The sequence below is a fragment of the Tiliqua scincoides genome, chromosome 7, assembly GCF_035046505.1.
Source record: "Tiliqua scincoides isolate rTilSci1 chromosome 7, rTilSci1.hap2, whole genome shotgun sequence".
Lineage (NCBI taxonomy): Eukaryota > Metazoa > Chordata > Lepidosauria > Squamata > Scincidae > Tiliqua > Tiliqua scincoides.
The window spans coordinates 27,044,325-27,064,112 of NC_089827.1; the positions used below are offsets into that span (position 1 = coordinate 27,044,325).

The 19,788-nt window shown below is 37.8% G+C and overlaps 1 protein-coding gene across 1 annotated transcript in view; it reads right to left on the bottom strand.

Moving 5' to 3' along the window:
- Positions 1–3,159: 3,159 nt before the first annotated feature.
- Positions 3,160–19,788, bottom strand: part of NAMPT (nicotinamide phosphoribosyltransferase) — a 29,047-nt gene continuing 12,418 nt past the window's right edge. The window contains exons 2-11 of the mRNA XM_066633698.1: positions 17,590–17,746; positions 15,846–15,949; positions 14,656–14,784; positions 13,990–14,148; positions 13,506–13,642; positions 12,271–12,496; positions 11,027–11,146; positions 8,000–8,140; positions 7,433–7,567; positions 3,160–5,884 (exon numbers count right to left, since the gene is read on the bottom strand). Of these exons, the coding sequence (XP_066489795.1) occupies positions 5,771–5,884; positions 7,433–7,567; positions 8,000–8,140; positions 11,027–11,146; positions 12,271–12,496; positions 13,506–13,642; positions 13,990–14,148; positions 14,656–14,784; positions 15,846–15,949; positions 17,590–17,746 (1,422 nt within the window). The 3' untranslated portion in view covers positions 3,160–5,770. The remainder of the gene's footprint in view (positions 5,885–7,432; positions 7,568–7,999; positions 8,141–11,026; positions 11,147–12,270; positions 12,497–13,505; positions 13,643–13,989; positions 14,149–14,655; positions 14,785–15,845; positions 15,950–17,589; positions 17,747–19,788) is intronic.

Genomic DNA, 19,788 nt, shown 5'->3' on the forward strand with positions numbered 1-19,788 from the left:
CAAATGACAGAAAATATGCAAATCTTGATATTTTCATGGTATGGTACAGCCCAATTATCACATGTACCAGCAGAGTCATCCCTTCTTCCAAGGCATCACTTTGCAGCTCAGCAGCTGAAAGTTGCTCTGAAAAATGATACCTCAGCAGATGCAGCACTGCTGAAAGGGCAGCCTGGGCTCTCCCAGCACCTCCTCATTCCTCTTGGTCTGCCTCTTTCCCCTACAATTACTGTCTGGGGCCTCCTTCTACTTCCCTCCCAGTACCTCAGCAGAAATGTTGCTGCTTGAAAAGGTGATGGTGAGAAAAACCACTTATCATACAGGCTGCCCTTTCAATAGTGACACCTCAGCAGAAGCAGCACTGCTGCAAGGGTGGTCCGTATGATAATTGGTTTCTTCCAGTACTGCTTCTGCCAATGCATCACTTCACAGCTCAAGAAAAAGAAACAATTTTGGTCATCCAGAAAGGTGCTGTAATAGTTACTCAGCAGAGGTACATACAAGTAGAACACACCCAGCTCATTTCCAGTTAAAAGATCTGGCACTACACTTGCTTCCTCCAGCAAGTTATCAGAGAGCCACTGCCAGTTGGTATGTACAGTACTAGTCTGTTGCCACAGTGGTATACAGTAGCTTTATTGGAAAGCTGTAACTTTGCTTTTGAACATATTCCTGTCCTGTGTAAAATTTCTGTTAAAACGCACTAGGCCAGGGGTGTTGAAAATCATGCACATGGAAACTCACCCAACCCAAATGATAATTGGACTCTATCTCAATTATTGGGTCATTATCTGCTCTCAGCTAATGAGCCAAACTTATAATAGGAACACTGACAGAAGTTGCTGTCTTATCTCTTTCTGTTGTTCTCTAAAACTGGAGAGAAGCCAGGCAATGTGCTTAAATTTCTGATAAAAGTGATGCAGGCGTGTCTGCTATTCCAGCAGAAGTGTGCTTCTGTTTGCTCCATCTCCAAAAGAATATTGTGGGAAAGGTACAAAGAACGCTGTACCTTGTACAGAGGTGCAAAGGGCTACCAAAATGATCAGAGGCTTTTTAGCTTGGGGAAAAAGGGGCAAGGAGAAGGTGTGGTGATGAAGATGAGGTTTTTTTTGAAATTAGACATGGTTTGGACGGGAAAGCAAAAGTCACAATATAGTAATACCTTTATTTGCATGACCCAGAACACCACAATATATTAAGGATGGTTAACAAATAAGACCCCACTCCCAGCTTCGATCCTTGGCATGCTCAGGTAGGTTTGGAATTTCTAGTGACAGACCCTGATTTAGAGTCTAAGGCTGCAATTCTATACCTACTTTCCTAGGAGTATGTCTCATTGGACTTTTAAGTAGGCTTGTGCTGTGAATCTGTTTTCAGAGGGTCTGTTACAACTTTAGGAGAATACCTGCATGTTGATCAAGCAAAGTCAAACTGAGTTCATATATACTGCCTTACTATACAGGAAAATGAGGATTCCCTTTGGTCTACTGTAAAACATACACAACGCAATATTTTTTATACTTTTCAGTTTGGGAATGTAAATTGACTTTTATAGGAGAAAAGAATTAAAACTTGGTTTGAGATTTACAGGCAAGACAGGTATTCTACATAGGTAGAGACAGCATTTTTTTCCTTGACTCCGTGAATGTATGAAGTAGCCTTGCACCAAATCAGACTACATGTTCCATCTATTCTAGCCCAGTACTGGCTTCTGAGTCAGGGGAAGTTCCCAAGGAGTCAGGGCAGAGGATCTTTCCTTGAACTGGTAACGCAACACACCAGGGCCTGAACTGAAACTTATACATGCAAAGCATATGCTTGGTCATTAAATTATAATTGCTTCTCAGAATATACTTGTTTCCTAGATGAACACTCCACAATTTCTATCAATTTTTGTGCCCTAGAGTTAAAAACTAAAAAGTTGTGACTGTGTTGGCTTTTTGCACTCAGAATACACAGGGTAGGAAGGAGTGGTAAATTGTGACTTCCTACTGTAAACCTTTTTGCAGTTTTTACTTATCTTTATAGTGTTTCATACCCTAAACAGCATGTGAAGCAGCTTAAAGTAGAATGAACATTCTCCACATTTTTATCTTTATTTTGCCAAAAGCATACTGTATTCATATGTACAAAGAATGTGAATATATTTGGAAGAAATTCAGCACTCAGCAGCTGTGTTGCAGAAAAGATGGCCACTGAGGAGACTGACTTGAATCTGTCCCTGAAGAAATCTCTTTTGGTCCTATATGACCTTACCAAATTTTAATCAGTGTTATAAATTGTTCACAGCACTTCACACCCACTGTATTACTATTTCAACTGTATTCTAGAATATCAATTTTTTTATCTGCCTCTTGTGCAGATCTGTTCAGTAGATTCTATTCCTCACCTTCCTGAATCACTGATCTCACACCATCCAAGCACTTCTACGCCATGTCCTTACCATTAGAGGTCCTTACCATTACACGTCAATTTAATTATACATTGGAAAGGAATATGAATATAGAATATGACTATATTCCAGTCTCTGGAGAAGTGTCTAGGGCAGTGATTTTCAACCTTTTTCATCTCACAGCATACTGACAAAATTGTCAAGGAACACCACTGGTTTTTTGACAATTGACTAGGCAAGCCATGCTGTTGGTGGGGTGCTCACATCCCCCGATGGCCCTAATAAATGATCCTTCCTCAAATTCCTGTGGCACACCTGCAGAGCATTCACAGCACACCAGTGTGCCATGGCACAGTAGTTTAAAATGGCTGGTCTAGGGACTAGAACACCACCCAAGGAACTGAGGCCTGAGGTAACACACTAGCCAAGAGACTGAGCTGCAACTCAGCTCAGTCTTCCTGATTTTAAATCTCATCTCTGCCATCAACTCACTAGGATGGCCTGAGGCAAGTCACTCCCATCTCAATCTGTTCCCTAGTATGATATAGGGATATTTACCTTACAAGGTCATTGTAAAGATATCTAGATAACACACATTAAATGCTCAGACCTATATAAATGCTCAGTATTGTTAAATACTAAGAGGTTGGCTAACCCTGGTTACAGTATCATATTCTTTTCTGCCCTAGAAAGGGCTTCATCATTAATGTAGAAGTTGTCTCAGGATTGAACCGCACAAGTCTAAAATAAAGTCAAATAGCTAAAAGTTTCACTACTGGAACTAAAACTTTATTTCCATGTTTATTACATTTGTCTTTGATGCCAAATACATTATGACTACTTAAACATAGGATTTGTGTGAAGAAATACTCAGCTATGTAGGTTAGGAAGGAATGTAAAACTAGAGAGAATTCTGTTTTCAGGTTTGAATTTTGGCAAACAATAAATACATCTTAAATCTTTCAAGATTGATTCTTTGCTATAAAAAGATTTCATATCAATTTCATAACCGTTCTCTGAGAAAAAATAGTCATAAAAATAATTTCTTATGTTAAATAGTTACAAATAAATTATTTGTAGATTAAACACAAAAAGTTTCCCAACTACCATTTTTAAATACAAGTACTGTACTATTATGAACCAGGAGCTAAAGATATCAGTTCCTACAAGCCTAATTGTTTAAAGCAAAACCAAAACATGCTGTTTGTTTCAGTATGGAAGAATGAGGATATTTTAAGGTTCACGCTCTGTAATGCAAGTTGAACACTAAATAATTTGGTTCTTGAGATGCCAATTGTTTAACACTAAAACCTGGTGGCAGAAACCCAGGATTCTTAAGCAAATACTGCTAAGGAAATCAAAAGCCTTAATATGAAGACAAAAACCCCTAGAAAAATCTAGAAAGCAAAACACCCACACAGGAAACTTATGGTGCATAAGTGTGCCTTTGCACAGCCTTCAAACCATAATATCAGTTATGAGGGAGACTTACCATGCTGTTCTTACTAGTAGCATAATTCATTCTCTAATATATTGTGTGGAGAAGTTAAACTTTTGTTGACCTTTAATCTGCTTTTTAATTGAAACATTTTCTGAACACAGTTGTTAGAGTAAGGAAGGCTGCTTCTAGGTAGGAAAGTCATTGTTCAGAGAACTAACCAAATCACTGCTTTTGATAAAAATACATCTGTTTCATGTATATTCACATACAATAATAGTAGAAACCTTATTAAGCAAAATAAAGTTTTGAGACAGCATAAGTGGCATTAACACCACATCTTTGTAATTTAATACATTTTCAAAGTAGGAAAATTATAATATGGCTTTTCAAACATTTTTAGAAGCATATTATCTGCTTTCTTCATTTTATTTAAGCTAATTTAACAATTTTCCAGATAATTGTTTGAACCCACTTAAATGCCACCAACACAAGTGACCAGAGTGAACAAACCAAGACTATTATTTTGCCTCCTTTAGAAAGGCTGCAAAGTCTTTCTTTTTAGGAACCCTCCTGAAGTATGGCTGTATACCTGAGAACTGGATACAGCTTGCAAATTCAGTTGCTAACAACCTTGTTCTTTAGTAAGCAATTCAGTGCATGTGTAGAAAGTGAATCCAGTGCAGTCACAAAAAGAGTACTTCTCGTTACCTTTTGTTTTTAAAATAGTTAACCTCTGCATAGTATCCCCCTATAGGGGAGGCTACCAATGTAAAAGGAGTTTGGCTAGTATAATGTTTTATTAAAGTTGTTTAACAAAAAATAGATAAAGACGTCTATACAATTTAACATCCAGTCTGACACAAAAGGCAAAATTAAGGACCAAAATACAAAAAGTAAAAAAGTGCACTACTCAGTTCAATATTTTCCTTTAAAGCTGTCACAATATATGGAAAATAGATCCAGAAGTGTAACTAACTTTAATACATCATTTGCATACCTGTCTATATTTTACATGTATGTTTTGTAGTGGAAGAGCAGATCCCTTAGACGTTTATAACCCAATCTCACACACCTGTACATGGAAATAGGTTCCACTGATTTCACTGGGACATACTATACAACCAGGTAAGTGTACGTAGGATTGCAGTATTAATCTTAAAATACTGAGGTGCACTTGGCAATCTTTGTTGCAGTAAGAAGTCCTTCCACATTTGGCATTCACTGACATTGCTTGCCCTTTAGCAAGGCCTGTGTATTTATAGTACCTCGCCATTTAGCAAGAATAGAAGTTTAGCCATCAACTGAGACACATTAACTACAATGAACAGCTAGGACTGTGGGATCCAAGGGAGAATTCTGATTAAAACTTTCAAATAGTACAGCTGTCACAATAAAACTTAAGGCCATGTTTTATTTGCTGATCAATGGACAACAAGGCAATGAATTCCCCCACCCCACCCTAAATATTTCCTTGAAAGTCTGTACTCATAAAAATCATGAAAAGTTGGAAAGACTTAATTATTGAAACTTTAAATATATTTTACACAATCTCGTTTGTACAAAAATACAAGTTAAATATAAACATAAAGCAATGATACTTTTATGCAAATCTGTTTTGTGGTATCCTACTATATATATATATTTATAAAAAATCTCAACTTTGTCTCATTTGTGAGATCAATACCAGATTGAATCACTACTGGCAAAGGGCCCCTAGAAGCACACTGAACATGTTTTACACTGCAAGTATTTCCCCAATTCCCCCAATCTTTTCTAAAGGCTAGCAAAAAAATAAAAATAAAAAAATAGGGTAGTGATGTCCATAAACCAACAAATAATTTGGCTATAATGTGAAAACACAAACACAGATCTGTACAAGAAAACATTATCTATGCAATACATAATTGTTAACACATATATAAACATGGAATGCAAGTTTAGTGAGATGTCATTTTCAGTTCACTAGTCTTCAGCGTGGCATTTTTTCTTACTTCATCAAAAGAATAAGACTTCATTACTACTCCATTCTTAAAAACCGTATGAAGGAGATCCTGCAAAAACACAAAACTTGTTCATTCAGTTTCAGTAAAAAATAATACTTCCTGTCTCAAAGAGTCAAGCAGACTATACTGGCAGGCATTGACCCTCACACCTAAACAGGTCCGAATGCACTGTCCTATGTATAGTGAGCCCGGCTACAACATTATATTCAGTATATCAGAAGTAACCACAAGTTAAACAGATGCTGTTGGCAATTCTGAAGCAATCTCAGACAGGCAGAGAAAGTTGGAGGGGGACTGTAAGCAAATACACAGGGAAGCAACAGGTGCAGACCATTCAAATTTCCTTTAGCAATTTCTTGTCTGTAGGTGAGGAGAGCGCTAAAGGACCCATTAAAGGCTAAGCTTACTACAAGCTGACCACAGCCTGCCTTACACATGGCTGCTTTTGGTGTGATTAATGTTTACAATCAGTGAGGCTCTAGGTTCCTCAAGTTTAAACTTACAAAAGAACAGAACTACAGGCTAATGAACACAAATGCACTCATCACGTATTTAACAACTTGATGACTCTCAGCTGAATGTGTGATCTGCCTCAATTGAAAATTAAAGTGTAGGAACTGATATTGAAATTTAGGTTCTCACTGGTGATGAGAAACTCAGGTTTTCACTTAATAAGTCACCACTTATTAAGAATATTTATATATTGCTTTTTAACAAAAAAGTTCAGAGAGGTTTACAGAAAAAAATCAAACAACTGAATGGCTTGATATTAGTCAGTGAATGATTAATATGGATCTGTGAACTATCCCATATACATCAGTGGCATACCGAGGGGCAACAAGGGCAAATTGCCCAGGGTGCCACACCTGTGGGGGCAGCACTGACAGCTTCACCCCCTCCATCCCGCCCATTTATCTTTTTTTTTTTTTAAATAAAGAAGCCAGCAGTACTTTCACTTTAAAAGGAAAAAAACCACTCCTCCTGATGGAGGGGACTGTGCACAATCGCACCTGGAGTGGCTGCTAGTTTGGTCAGTCTTCTATTAGTTGGGTGCCAATTCATGTTTTTAATGCTATTTTAATCAGATTAATCTTCTGATTTATGAGAAAAACTGATTCTACTTTGGAAAATTTGTTATTCTCTAAAATAGTGTTTCTCAAACTGTGAGTTGGGACTCACCAGGTGGCTCGCAAGCCAATTTCAGGTGGGTCCCCATTCATTTCAGTATTTTATTTTTGATATATTGGACTTAATGCTACCATGGTATGTGCACTGGGGCAAATATTACAGACCTGTTCTTTTAATAAGCTGCTATGTATATTCTTTTAAGAATGATAGTAAATGGGACTTATTCCTGGGTAAGTGTGGGTAGGATTGCAGCCTAGGATTGTAAAAAATTTTCCTGCTTGATGTCACCTCTGGTCATGACATCACTTCCAGTGGGTCCTGACTCTCATTCTAAAAAGTGGGTCCCAGTGTAAATGTGTAAGAACCACTGCTCTAACAGCATTACAGCTAGGTATATGAGGAAAGAAAATTAAGACTTCAGAAGAAAATGAGATCTATTCTGAGAATAAGAATGTGAGACATACGTACCTGACCATATTCTTCAAGATCTCCCTTGCCTTCTTCTAGTGTAACAAAGTCTCCATTTGGTGTCCTGTGCAAAGACAACCTTCCTTTCTTTGATCTTTTATTAGGATCAGCTACAGGGTCCTTAAAGACATTTACCTAGAGTTCAGAAAAATGTTTTAAGTAAAAGGAAGAAAGAAAAATCACCAAGGATAAGTCTCTACTGCCATCTCCATTTGCTGGTGCCTTTTACGTTGGAAATGTATGTCCCTCTCCCCCCCCCCCCCGCCCCCACTCACAAAGGCCAAAGAACTGCCAACAGGCCTGTAGGAAGAAACCAGCACAGCATTAATCCCCCCCACATACCTTTTCTGTTGTAATTAATTCATTGTTTGCTGTTATGTAAGCTGCTCTGGGATACTGTATTATGTAAGCAGCTTCTCTGCTGAAGAGGGTGGAGAACAAACCATTTAAATAAGAATTGATTCTTCCTCCAAATAAGCCCTCATACACAAACAAGCCCTCATACACATACACTCTGTGAAACTGATGAGCTTTTTTCAGTGTAAATGCTACCTTTAGAGAACATACCCCAAGGCCATTGGTCACCACATAACTGCATTTGAAGGAACAATTCAAGAGATCCCGAGTTAATTTCTGAAGTAAAGCTCCACCAGACCCAAACGCAATATTTTCAATACTCCATTTATGTTGTTTCATTCCTTCCACCATCTGATAAGAAATAGAAAATAAACAGCAAATAAGACACATTCCTATTACAAATTTACCAAAGACAATTAAGTGCATCTTTTGAAACAGGAACTTAGCATGTTCCTGTTCCAAATGTGTCCTGAAGTAGTTACATAAATTGAATGCCAAAGAATTTCATAATGTGTACCTGGTTATTCAGTCTAGACGGATCATTTTGCATAGTGCAAAAGCCAGGCTTACACAGAAATGTCAAGCTAATTTTTCCAACTAATTATCCTGTGGAAAAACAGGTGAACTGGTAAACATCTCTGAACAAAAATATACTGGGTTGCATCCATAATTTCTCTTCTTCCAGAGCAAGCAAATAAGTTTGGTCAAAGAGTTGTGGTTCATTGTGGAGGTTTTTCTCTCCAATTCTGAGGTGCTTCAGGTTCCAAGGGAGCTAGCCAAGCAGAGGACCAGTGGGTGCTGCTAAAAGAAACAGTCACCAGGACCTGAAGAGACTTTTTTCCAGTCTACTTCTTACTGAGCAAGACAGGGAGTGCCCACTCTCCAGGGATCAGAGTGGATGGCAGCTGGGGAGAGCTCCCCAGGTACATAGAAAGGGACAAAGTAATCGCCATTAGGTTATGTTTATGTTGGTCTGTCTTCCCCCTCCAGATGTTAGAAGCTCTTGGTTACCTCAGCTAAGGGCTAGGCCAAGTCATGATTCAGGTTCTCAGCCTAGAGTCCAGCAGGGCCTGCACATGAGAGGCTTTCCTGCAGAGCCAGCACTATTTAGGATGCTCACCTGTGAGCAACCAAACCTGTTTATATACCTGTTTTTCTCTTCTGTTGATTAATTTGTTGATAAAACTTCTTTAAAGCCTCTGCCATGTTCTGGGATCAGTGGATTTGTTAGCCTCCCCGTGCTGCAGGTACTACTGTCAGTGAGAGCAATGAAATGCTGAATAGTATATTGAGGGATTATGCCCAAGGAATCCCTCTGGGAATTGGATATCTTGGGCTGGTGGCAGCAGATTTCAAAAGACCGAGTCTGTCCCACTAAGCTGTGTGTCCAAACCAAGTGTAAGAGTGGGGAATGGGAAAGGAGTGAGCGCCTGGCACTAGGAACTACTACCATAGATCAGCAAGTGCTTGCTGGAAGCCCCCTCCCTGCTCTTCATGACAGCTGGATACTACCTACTCACTTTACTACAATGCATGGTGATAAGGTTTTTCCCTAGTCAAAGGATACAAAACAGACAGATTTTGCCATGTCTCTTCAGTTAAAGTTTGCTCACAGTTGAAGGTCAGACAGTGACTGATATATGCCAGCTAACTTTTAGTCAATTACCAGTCATGTTCATGCATTCCAGGGAATCAACAGCCAACTATCCACAGCCTAACTATCTATAGCATGCTCCTATAGCATTTTAAGCTGTTTATGACTGATCCTAGTTCAGATTATATGATTCTCTACCATGTCATGAGATATGTGAATATTTCAGAGATCAGAGGCCAAAAACCTACTTATTTAGCAAGCTGATGTTATCTAGAGTCTGAACACCATGCACTGCTACCTTTAAACTAATCACAAGAGGTGTGATTTTTTTAGTTTTATTTTTTGGCAGATTGTGTTTTTTTGGTTTTTTTTACAAAAATGAGACGTGCACAAAGCAATGTTGTGTTTTTATTTCAAAGGCACATTTTTATAAATTATAAATTAATTGCTTTAGAAGTATACGGGATAGACGATAGTTTCAGAAGGTGCAGCCACAGTCATTACCCACGCGTGCCCCACCAGCCCAGCCAGCCAGTGATCAATATGCAAAGGTGTTGGAGAACTGATTTTTTCAGATTTTGATTTTTTTTAATACAAAAATGAAAAATGCAGACATCAGTGTTGTGTTTATTTTGTTAACACAAAACAAAAAACAAAAAACACACCTCTACTAATCATATTTTGAAGAAACACACACAGATTTCAGTGACAATTTTAAACAAGTGTGCTTAGGTTCTCATTACTCAAATTTTTTGATGTCTTATTTTTGATCAAAATTTTTGATGTCTTATTTTCTAACTTTCCTTGGCCTGTTGCTCCTACAGGCAATCTGAGAGCCCAATCCTATGCATGTCTACTCAGAACTAAGTCCCATTACAGTCAGTGGCGCTTACTCCTAGGTAAGTGTGGATAGGATTGCAGCCTTACTTTTTGTCTAGATTCTTCTAACTGCATCTACAATTTGCTGCATCATACATTATGTTTCTCATGTAGGCATACACTCAGAATACTTGTCATAGATGTGTCGGGGAGGTCAGAAAAGTTAGTATCATATGCCACCTTAACTTTGTAAAAATCAGAGTTGCCAGAATACAGGAGTTTCTCTACTGTTGTCAGATTGACACATATGCCAAGCAAGATAAATAGAATCTTAAGATTCTATTTTGGCTAAAAACAGAATGGCTTAGCACATATTCTTAATTAAAAAAGCTTGACAACTATTAAGTTAATTTTCTTTTTTCCCCTGGATAGAACTAATGTGCTTAAAGCATGGAGATCCATTACTCATTACAGAATGCATCAAAAGACGCTACAATGTGAGTAGGAAACACTTGCACCCTCGTGTCACCAAATTTCTTTCCAAACCTGCAACTCCATAACTGGCTCCTAGAAACTAACATCTGCAGAAACATGTTCCACTTGGGAAGAAGGCTCCTGAATCTAAGCCTATTGCATGTTCTCTGTATTCCTTAAGCTTGCCTCTTTGAATTTATGAAAAATATTGATTTTTTTATAATATACAACAATGTTTTTCATGATTGAAAAGCAAGATATTAACCACTTTTTTTTTCTAACTTGTGATTTAATTGCCAGTTAAGAGCACTCACTGATGTAGCTATTTACAGATTAACAAAAAGTTGCACCTCTTGTAATGTGTTAATATCGACACCATCTCCTTGAATAATTCTGAGGTATGGAGGCAACACTTTATAACCCAACTTATTTTCTGTAATGGGGAACTTCTTTCCTAGGATATCCAAGACCTGTAGGAAGCAAAGTGAATGTTAAGTAGCTTTGTTTATAACTCTGCTGAATAATACAAAGTGCAATTGTCACAAAATTCTTCTTTCAACCATCTGGAGGAGGACATACATGAACACAGCCAGTCTCCTGAAGAGCACTTAGAAAGGAGACCAGACTGAAATATTCAGTCTAAACAATTCTCAGCACAGAATTTGTTTGTTAATTCGTTGATATACGTTATCATTACTATTTTGTAAATATCCTCACCCAACGTGTCCATCAGTGTTTGTCTCACTTAGCTGTTGGATGCCTCTGAATTGCCCATTTGTTCCAAAATGTGTTTGGTAAGATGGAGAAAGAAATGTGCTTTGGTTTTGTGGTGTTATTTTGTTTTATTGTATGGAATAGTTCTACACTGATGTTGTGAGCCACCTTAAACAATTGCAAAAAGGCAGTATAGAAATGTTTATAATAAAATTAAACTTGCAGTGCCACCTTCTGCAAAACCTTATTGGTGGTTTTGCAGAACATGGGCTTACCTGGTAAGTTCACAATTCATCTCAATACCTCGTTTATAGTGTTTTGGCTTACTTAAGCCCTTTCTAGAGAAGGCCTTTCCGTTATTATAGCAGAGGCATCTGCCCACTAGAACCAGTGCCAATTTAAACTAGTTAAATTCATATTTGTTCTTGCTAATAACTACAACTGAAGCATTTGTGATCTCATCAAGCTCTCTGTTGTGCTGGTAAACTGAAATCATTAACTTTTATTGGTTAAGCAGACTGACCACATACAAAACACAGAAAAATTTTCTATTCTGTGACTAAATTTCTAGAAGCCAAACCTGAAATTCCAGAACTTCAGGAGAATACTCTGGATATCACTGCACTAAACCCTTATTTTAGAAACATATGACATGCCATGTGCCCTAAAAGATTAAATGCTCTAAAAATGTCTTGATTAGCTCAAACAAAGGCTATCTACAAGTATAACTGGAAAAGCCTAAAAAGGATTTGGGATATAGCAATTTGTGGGGCTTTGGACTTTGTTAAATATGGTATACAGTCTGTATCAGTAATGAATGATAATGAAGAAATTCAAGAAAACACTTTTAAGTTTAACTCTTAAGTGAAAATCTTATTACCTTTAGCACAGTGTCAAGAGGATTCCCAGAATCTGGTCTTATAATTAGGGGAGCTTCTGCACTTCTTGATTCAATTAAATTCCTTAAATCTTCACCCCATATTTTTTCACAAGCATTGTAAATGTCATAACTGTCACTGACCACAGACACAGGCACTGAAGAAAACTGTGTCACAATATGTTCAAAAGCATCTTTTTCATGGTCTTTCCCCCATGCTGTTATAGTACTGAAAAAAATAGAATATTAGGAGTTAGTGACCATCTGAACTTTAACATACACCACACTATCATAACACAAGCATTCCTTATTTTAACACCTCCTCTAACCACTCCAATAGAGTATGGGTTTCAATTAAAGACACTTGCAAGAGTTCTAAATGTACATGCTACTTTCTCTCATTTGAAACAGTTCCAGCTGCCACTTCAGGCAAAGACTTTCACTGTTCCATAGAAATTATTGGTTACTCCCAAGCTTAGAGAGAAGTCACAGTAGCAGGAATAGTTCTAATAGCACGTCCTGATGCACACATGTAAACAAAGTACCACCTGAACATAAAAATGGCTACGAAATGTTTGCATTTCATCCCCCTTTCGCTGGAGCGTATTTCATATTTTTTAGGAAAATAAAGCTGATGCTGAAGAATGCTTTCAGATACTGTACCTTACAAGGAAACCTATAAAGATATGAGCAGGAGGAGGAGACCTATACCTGCAAAGCTAATGTAGAAAATTCACTCAGACAGCTGGATAGTAAGAAAGTAGCAGAACCATTACTATTCAAGAAGCTATGTAAACAAGAAGGGAGAACTGGTTCTAGGACTGAATAATAGCAAGTATCACATTTTTGGAGGGATAGGTGGTAGAGAGCACTGGGCTTTCAGTAAGTAAACCCTAACTGAAATCATTGCCAGTTAACAGTTATTCTTCCCTATATATCTTGCTAGGCATGATCTATTTATGATTTTGAAAAAAACATTCAAAGTTATTGAGCACTTACATTTAAACAAATAAAGCCATTGAAGAGAAGTAACCAACAGGTGTTACTTCTTTTGCATCTAATTTGCAACTGTTTCAACATTCTACATGAGCTCAAGTTTTAAAAAGATATAATGCACAATTGCACACATCACAGTCAGAGTATGGCTGCAGCTTTAGTTAAACGGGATATGGATTTTGATTAAATACACAGAAAGAATGGGGGGATGTCTAGAAAGTGTCAACAATACACAAAAATACCTGTGTTCAGCAGCTGGGACAGAATAGCCTGGCACAGGGTCTTTTGTTCCATAGTATTTCTTAATTAAAGCAATTCCTGCTACTGTGTCAGTTCCTTTGAAGTTCACCAAATGTGCAGAGGCACCTATTCCTGCAGTCTGAGAACAAGACATGACTTTGAATTATAGGCACTAAACCTAAATGGCAATTACTAGAACATTCTGTTTCAAGGCACTCTCCAGATTAAATAGTACCTTCTCCAGTTTTACAATTGTTCTTATAGTATCTACAAGCCAATATAAATGTGGAGTGCTATACTAATTGTTTTTTACTGCAAAGTTGAAGGTTAAAGAGGGAAAACAGCATAACATATGATGCTTACTGTTTGTACTTCCCAATTTTAGAACGAACTTTACACAAAATCAGTGATCAAGAGTAGTTTATTTTATGATCCAAAATTATGCATATCCATGGTTCAGCTAAAGAGACTTCAAAGTAACATTACCTCTTGTGAAGAGACCCCTCTGTAGCCAAAATCATGCAACTTGTACTCCAGTCCATCTAAACTGCCAGAAGTTTCTAACAGGTATTTTGCCAAGATCTTCTTTTGTTCTCTGGAGTTTGTGGCCACTGTAATTGGATACCATGACTGAACAAGAATCGTCTAGGAGGAGACAGATGTGCAATGAATAAGAGTGAACATATCCTATCATGGATCCCAGGTAGATACGACAGGGAAAATTAGAATGTCGTAAGGGTCTGGTAACCACAAAATAGCAATGAAACTAGACATGGCAGGAAAGGCTCTCATTTATGTGATGTAATTGTTTTACAATATCTATTACTCATTGTGCAGTACTGTCAAAGAGATACGAAAAGGCTGGAGTTAGCACTAAAGTCTACCCCATAATTGAAAAATGGGGTTCATCTGTGGTAGCACAGATGGAAAACTGATGACTTTAGGAAAACAAAATATACTATTTACATTTTCACATGATCTGGAGGACACGACAAAAAGGATGACAATGTGTGGATGAAGATAACAAAAGAACCCTGAAGGACAGACGCTCTTTTAAAAGCTGACTTCAAATAAGTGTTTGGGGCATACTGAAAACTGAAGCCATTTTGCTAGAAAAATTTCATCAATTGTAAAGAAATAACTGTTATTTACCTCAATCCAGTTCGTGAGCCAATAACAGTCTGGATCAGTGTTTTCAACTGTGAAAAGTACATTTCCTCTGGGAATGACAGAGCCCTCAGGAACAGCCTTTATTTCTATAGGAAGACACCCTTCATACTTCTGTTGAATAAACAGAAACATATAGTAATTACTTGGAAAGCAGGGTTGACTACCATCAATAAAATAAAGGACAGAACAACCAGTTTAGTAGCTGATGTTTTCATTGGACTGTCTGCTTCTCTGAGAGATACACAAAGCCAATGCCACTCTCTAAATAGTTGGACTTAAAAAACCAAACAAAAAATTAAAGCTATGATAAGGAGTACATGCTAACAATGTTCAATGTACATCCTGCATACAAGACACAATACCACAAAGAAACAGAAAGATAATTTCATTAGGGAACTCAGGACAGTGCCCTCAAACCATGGGGGCAAGTCTGCTTAGGAAGGCAGAGACAGAACTTGTGAGACACAGAATCTCTCACCCTTCAGCATGTGCCCCAATTTGATCAATATAAAAAAGTTTTAACTAATCTCTGACTTTAAGTAGCTAATACTTTAGAAAACATCATTACATATGGAATTACTAAGAATTATTTACAACATTCATCAAGCTCTTTCAGAATTCATGTCACCATTTGCTATTGTGTATGGAAATTTGCCAAGCAAGCTGAATTCCCATGCACATAACTAATCCCTCTTATAAGTAAATTCCTACTTGGAATTTGAAAGGGCTAGCAGTTGTCACCACTATATATTTATTAGACATACAGATTAGGTCCACAGAGCATTGCTTCACTCTGACTTACAAAAAACAGTGTCAAACTGAGCAAAGTATAAGGTTAAGTTCTTGCAATTATAATCCACGAGCTAGACAGATAACTTTTGCTAGTCATGAATGACAGTTAGGGCGCAATCCTAACCCCTTATGCCAGTGCTTTACAGCACTGACATAAGGGCAATGCAGCTCCGAGGTAAGGGAACAAACATTCCCTGACTTTGAGGAGGCCTCCATGAGTGACACCCAACTGCAGGATGCAGCACATGTCCCATTGGCACCGCTATGCCAGTGCTGGAAAGCACTGACATAAGGGGTTAGGATTGCGCCCATAAGATGACAAAGATCTGTGTTCTTTTAAATAAAAATATTAATTAATTGCATGTATGTGGGTTTTTTACCTCAAGAATGTAGTTCCACCCTGTTTCATTGAAGACATCATCTTGAAAGTGTTCCTTATATACCTCTTTGGCTTCCTGAATTTTCTCTTTGGTTACCACTTTACCTGAGTTGAAAAGCAGTTTAAGTTTGGACACAAGTGAATATAACAAACAAAAAAAATGTCTTCTAAAATTTGGTTAAGCATAATCTTTATAGACAGATAAATGTACTGTGAGAGGGCAGCCTGATCAAAACATTTACATAATTTAATCTTAACATGGCTTAATGAGCTCACTCTGATTTTGTAAATGATTTAGGTTGCAAATAGAAGAGTCCCTTACTTAGTAGGGCTTTCTTCCAAGCAAACATGCTTAGGGTTGGGATTCGTACTTCCTGATCCTAAACACAGATCTCCTGGAAGCAAGTCTCACTGGTTTAAGTAGCATTAACTTCCAAATAAATATTTTATGTTCAGGGCATATAATGATCAATTCATGTTACAGCAAATATATCAAGCTTACCATAACCCATTAGTAGGTAATCACCTGTGAATCATCAATGACAGAAGTTTCATGTAATCAAATGGAGACTTATATTGTTACATGCTAAATCAAATCCAGTAAAGTCTATTACTATCTCCAAGTAGGAAAAAAAGATTTCCTTATTCTCTGTCTCAGATTTAGACACTAGATACTATGTTGCCAGGGATAATACAGCTGTTGCCTTCAAACTGGTATAAAAAATGCCAATGACAGGATAATCACTCCACCCCAGCTTCCACAAAACACCTGCACAGCCAATGGGACAAACCAGTGGGCTTTATCTACAGTCTTTCATAAAAACATGTTAGAACTGCAAGTTATTCAAAGTAATGAATTCTATGAATTCAAACTTTTGAGTTATACTACCATCTTAGGCAGAGTTATTAGTCATAGCAGAGAAAACGTAGTTCTTAAATCCTGAATGTTTAAAACAGTGCGCAAGCTTATGGCAAATATATGCACATGCCAAAATGTTGTTGTAACATCTAGCAAAAGGGAAGCATATTAGTAATCAGACATTTTATAACATTTATATCTTGTTTCTCTTCCATGGAACTAATTTTTCAACTTACACTTCAAAAATAATATCTACAAGATAATAATTTGAATGAATAGGTATTCTTGGCCACACTTTAAAATGCTATTAAGACCAGTTCGACACTTGTTTTTAGGAGACATCACATCAGAATGTAATTCACAAACATTATCATTTTTACTTTTGAACACAAAGCTCATCCAATCCTTAATCCCATGGCAAATAAAGAATTGTTTTCAAATTTATCCTTTAGTTCTCAAACATTTTTCAGTATCTGAACATTTATGAATAGTTCACCTGAGGATATATTTAGCACAAAAGGTAATCTAAAGATGCAAAGCATGTGCCATACAAAACTCAGTACATCTAGTTAAGAAACAAGACTAGGAAAGACCCTTGCCCAAAAACCCTAGGGAGAGCTACCAACAGACACCACTAAGGGGAGATAATTTGTTTTAACATGAAGCAGCTCCATTTTCACAAGGCATCTTTGGACACAGATTTATGTAAATGGGAGCAACTAATATAGTTTCAGAAGCTATTACCATTTGAAAACGTTTTAATCTGTTTTTATCCTTAACACAGAGATTGAATAAAGGCATTTTGAAAACTGTTCTCCTTGTAAGTAATTCAGAAAAAAGTTGAGATGGAATGTTCAAATATATTTAAAATTCCAGGGCAAAATACCTTTTAAGTATTTATTAAGAATGTACTGCAACCCGTAAAAAACAGTTTCCTCATATTTCACCTTCCTTAATTTAGAGTTCTCCGTCTTCTTTTCACGACATTCAAAGTAGGAATAAACTTTGCTTGTATTGGGTGGATATTGCTTATAATGTGTCACCTATAATAAGAAAAGCCTTAGTAAGAACTTAAAACATTTTACCACATGCGAGAAAAAGTTATCCAAAATAAGCTATGTTTCTGCCACACGCATTTCAAGCAAGGATCAGTTTCACTCTTCGATCTACGTCTGGCAAACGTGAACTAGCCCCCAATGCCTCCTAGCTTTGTGGAAAGCAAGGAGAATTTTATTACTCCACGACTCTTATTAACAACATATAAAACAAGCTATTTCTGGAGACATGATAGAAGTTTATATCATTATGCAAAGTGTGGAGGAAGTGGCCAGAGAGAAGTAGGCTGTGGTTATATTGAGCACCAATGACTTTGGAAAATGTGGTCAGGTGATACTGGAAGCCAAATTTAAGTTGCTAGGTGGGATGTGGAAAGCCACAACCTCCAGGGTAGTATTTTGGAAAATCCCATACACAAGGCCAGCTAAAAAGACAAAGCTGAGGTTCAATGCATGGATGAGATGGTACTGTTAGGAGCAGAGGTCAGAATTTATTAAGCCTTGGGGAACATTTTGGGGCAAACCAAGCCTGCATAAAAGGGGCAGGCTCCACTTGAACCAAAATGGAACCAGATTGCTGGCACTTAACATTAAAAGAATGGCAAAGCAGCTTTTAATCTGCCCCCTGAAGGAAACTCAACAGGGGATGGAATGCATCTGGTGCAGACCAAATCATTCTTAGGGGATGAGGGTGTAATTGTTCTAAATCATCCAGAAGGAGAAAGGACATTTGGAATTTACAGTTTGGAAATGAGCATGTAGGATAGCTGGACTAAGAGAATTAAAGGGAGCAGGGGAAAGGCACATGCCAACAACATCTGGAAGAAAACACAGTATACAGGTGCTTATATACCAATGTCAGATGCTTCCAAGCTAAGAAAGGGGAGCTGGACTTCTTGGTTACAATAGAGAATACAGATAAAGTAGTCTAAATGGAAACCTAGTGGAACAGAAAGAACCAATGAGATACGGTAATTCCATGATACAAACTCTATAGAAGGACGGGGGGGGGGGAATATTGGAGGTGGTGCAACTCAGTATGTCAAATACAGTATAGAATCCAACAAACTAAAAAGCTTAGAAGGATCAGACTTCTCAACAGAATCATTGTGGGTAGAAAAACCAGGTCAAAATAATAAATACTGGAGACATGCTCATTCATTGGCCCTCCTGACCAAATGATGACAGAGATCTTGACTAGGGGAAAGAAATCAGAGAGGTATATAAAGGGAAAGTATTGTAGTAATAAGCAACTTCAATTATCCTCACACAGACTATGTAAATTCACGCTCAGTCCACGACAGAGAAAATTTCTAAATATACTAAGGCTAAAACCCTATGCAGTCTTACATATAGTAAATTATATTGAATCAATGGAAGTTGCATCTGAGTAGGCACGCAGAGACTTCTATTATAAGTGACTGTGGTCTAGGACAGTTGGCACCAACCAGAGGGGAGACCTCTAGGGAGGACCTCTAGGTAGACCCTAGACTTAATCCTATGTGGCTCCCGGGGCTTAGTGCAAGATGTGCTATTGAATGGATAGGGAACAGTGACCATGGTGCTATTCAGTCAACACAGGTGTACCTGCTAAATTTCTAAGGAAGTCCAACACTTTGACTCCCCCCCCAATAAATTAATAAAGGTATTAATAAAGAAAAACAGAAAGTCAAGAGGATCAGATCTCCCTAGAATGCATGGAGAGCGTTTAGAACTATAACAGAAGCACAAGAAGATGTATACCAGGGGTGCTCAATAGGTGGATCGCGATCTACCGGTAGATCGCGAGGCAAAATGAGTAGATCGCGGAGTGCCGACCCCCCCCTTCAGGTGCCTCTGGGAGGAAACGCCGGAGTAAGGCCCATTGTACTCAATGGGGCTTACTCCCAGGTAAGTGTGGCTAGGATTGCAGCCTCACAGCCTAATCCTAGGCATGTCTAGTCAGGAGTAAGTCCTGTTATACTCAGTGGGGCTCAAGGTACACCAACATACATTGTACACATAAATGTTATATGTTATGATGGCGCGAA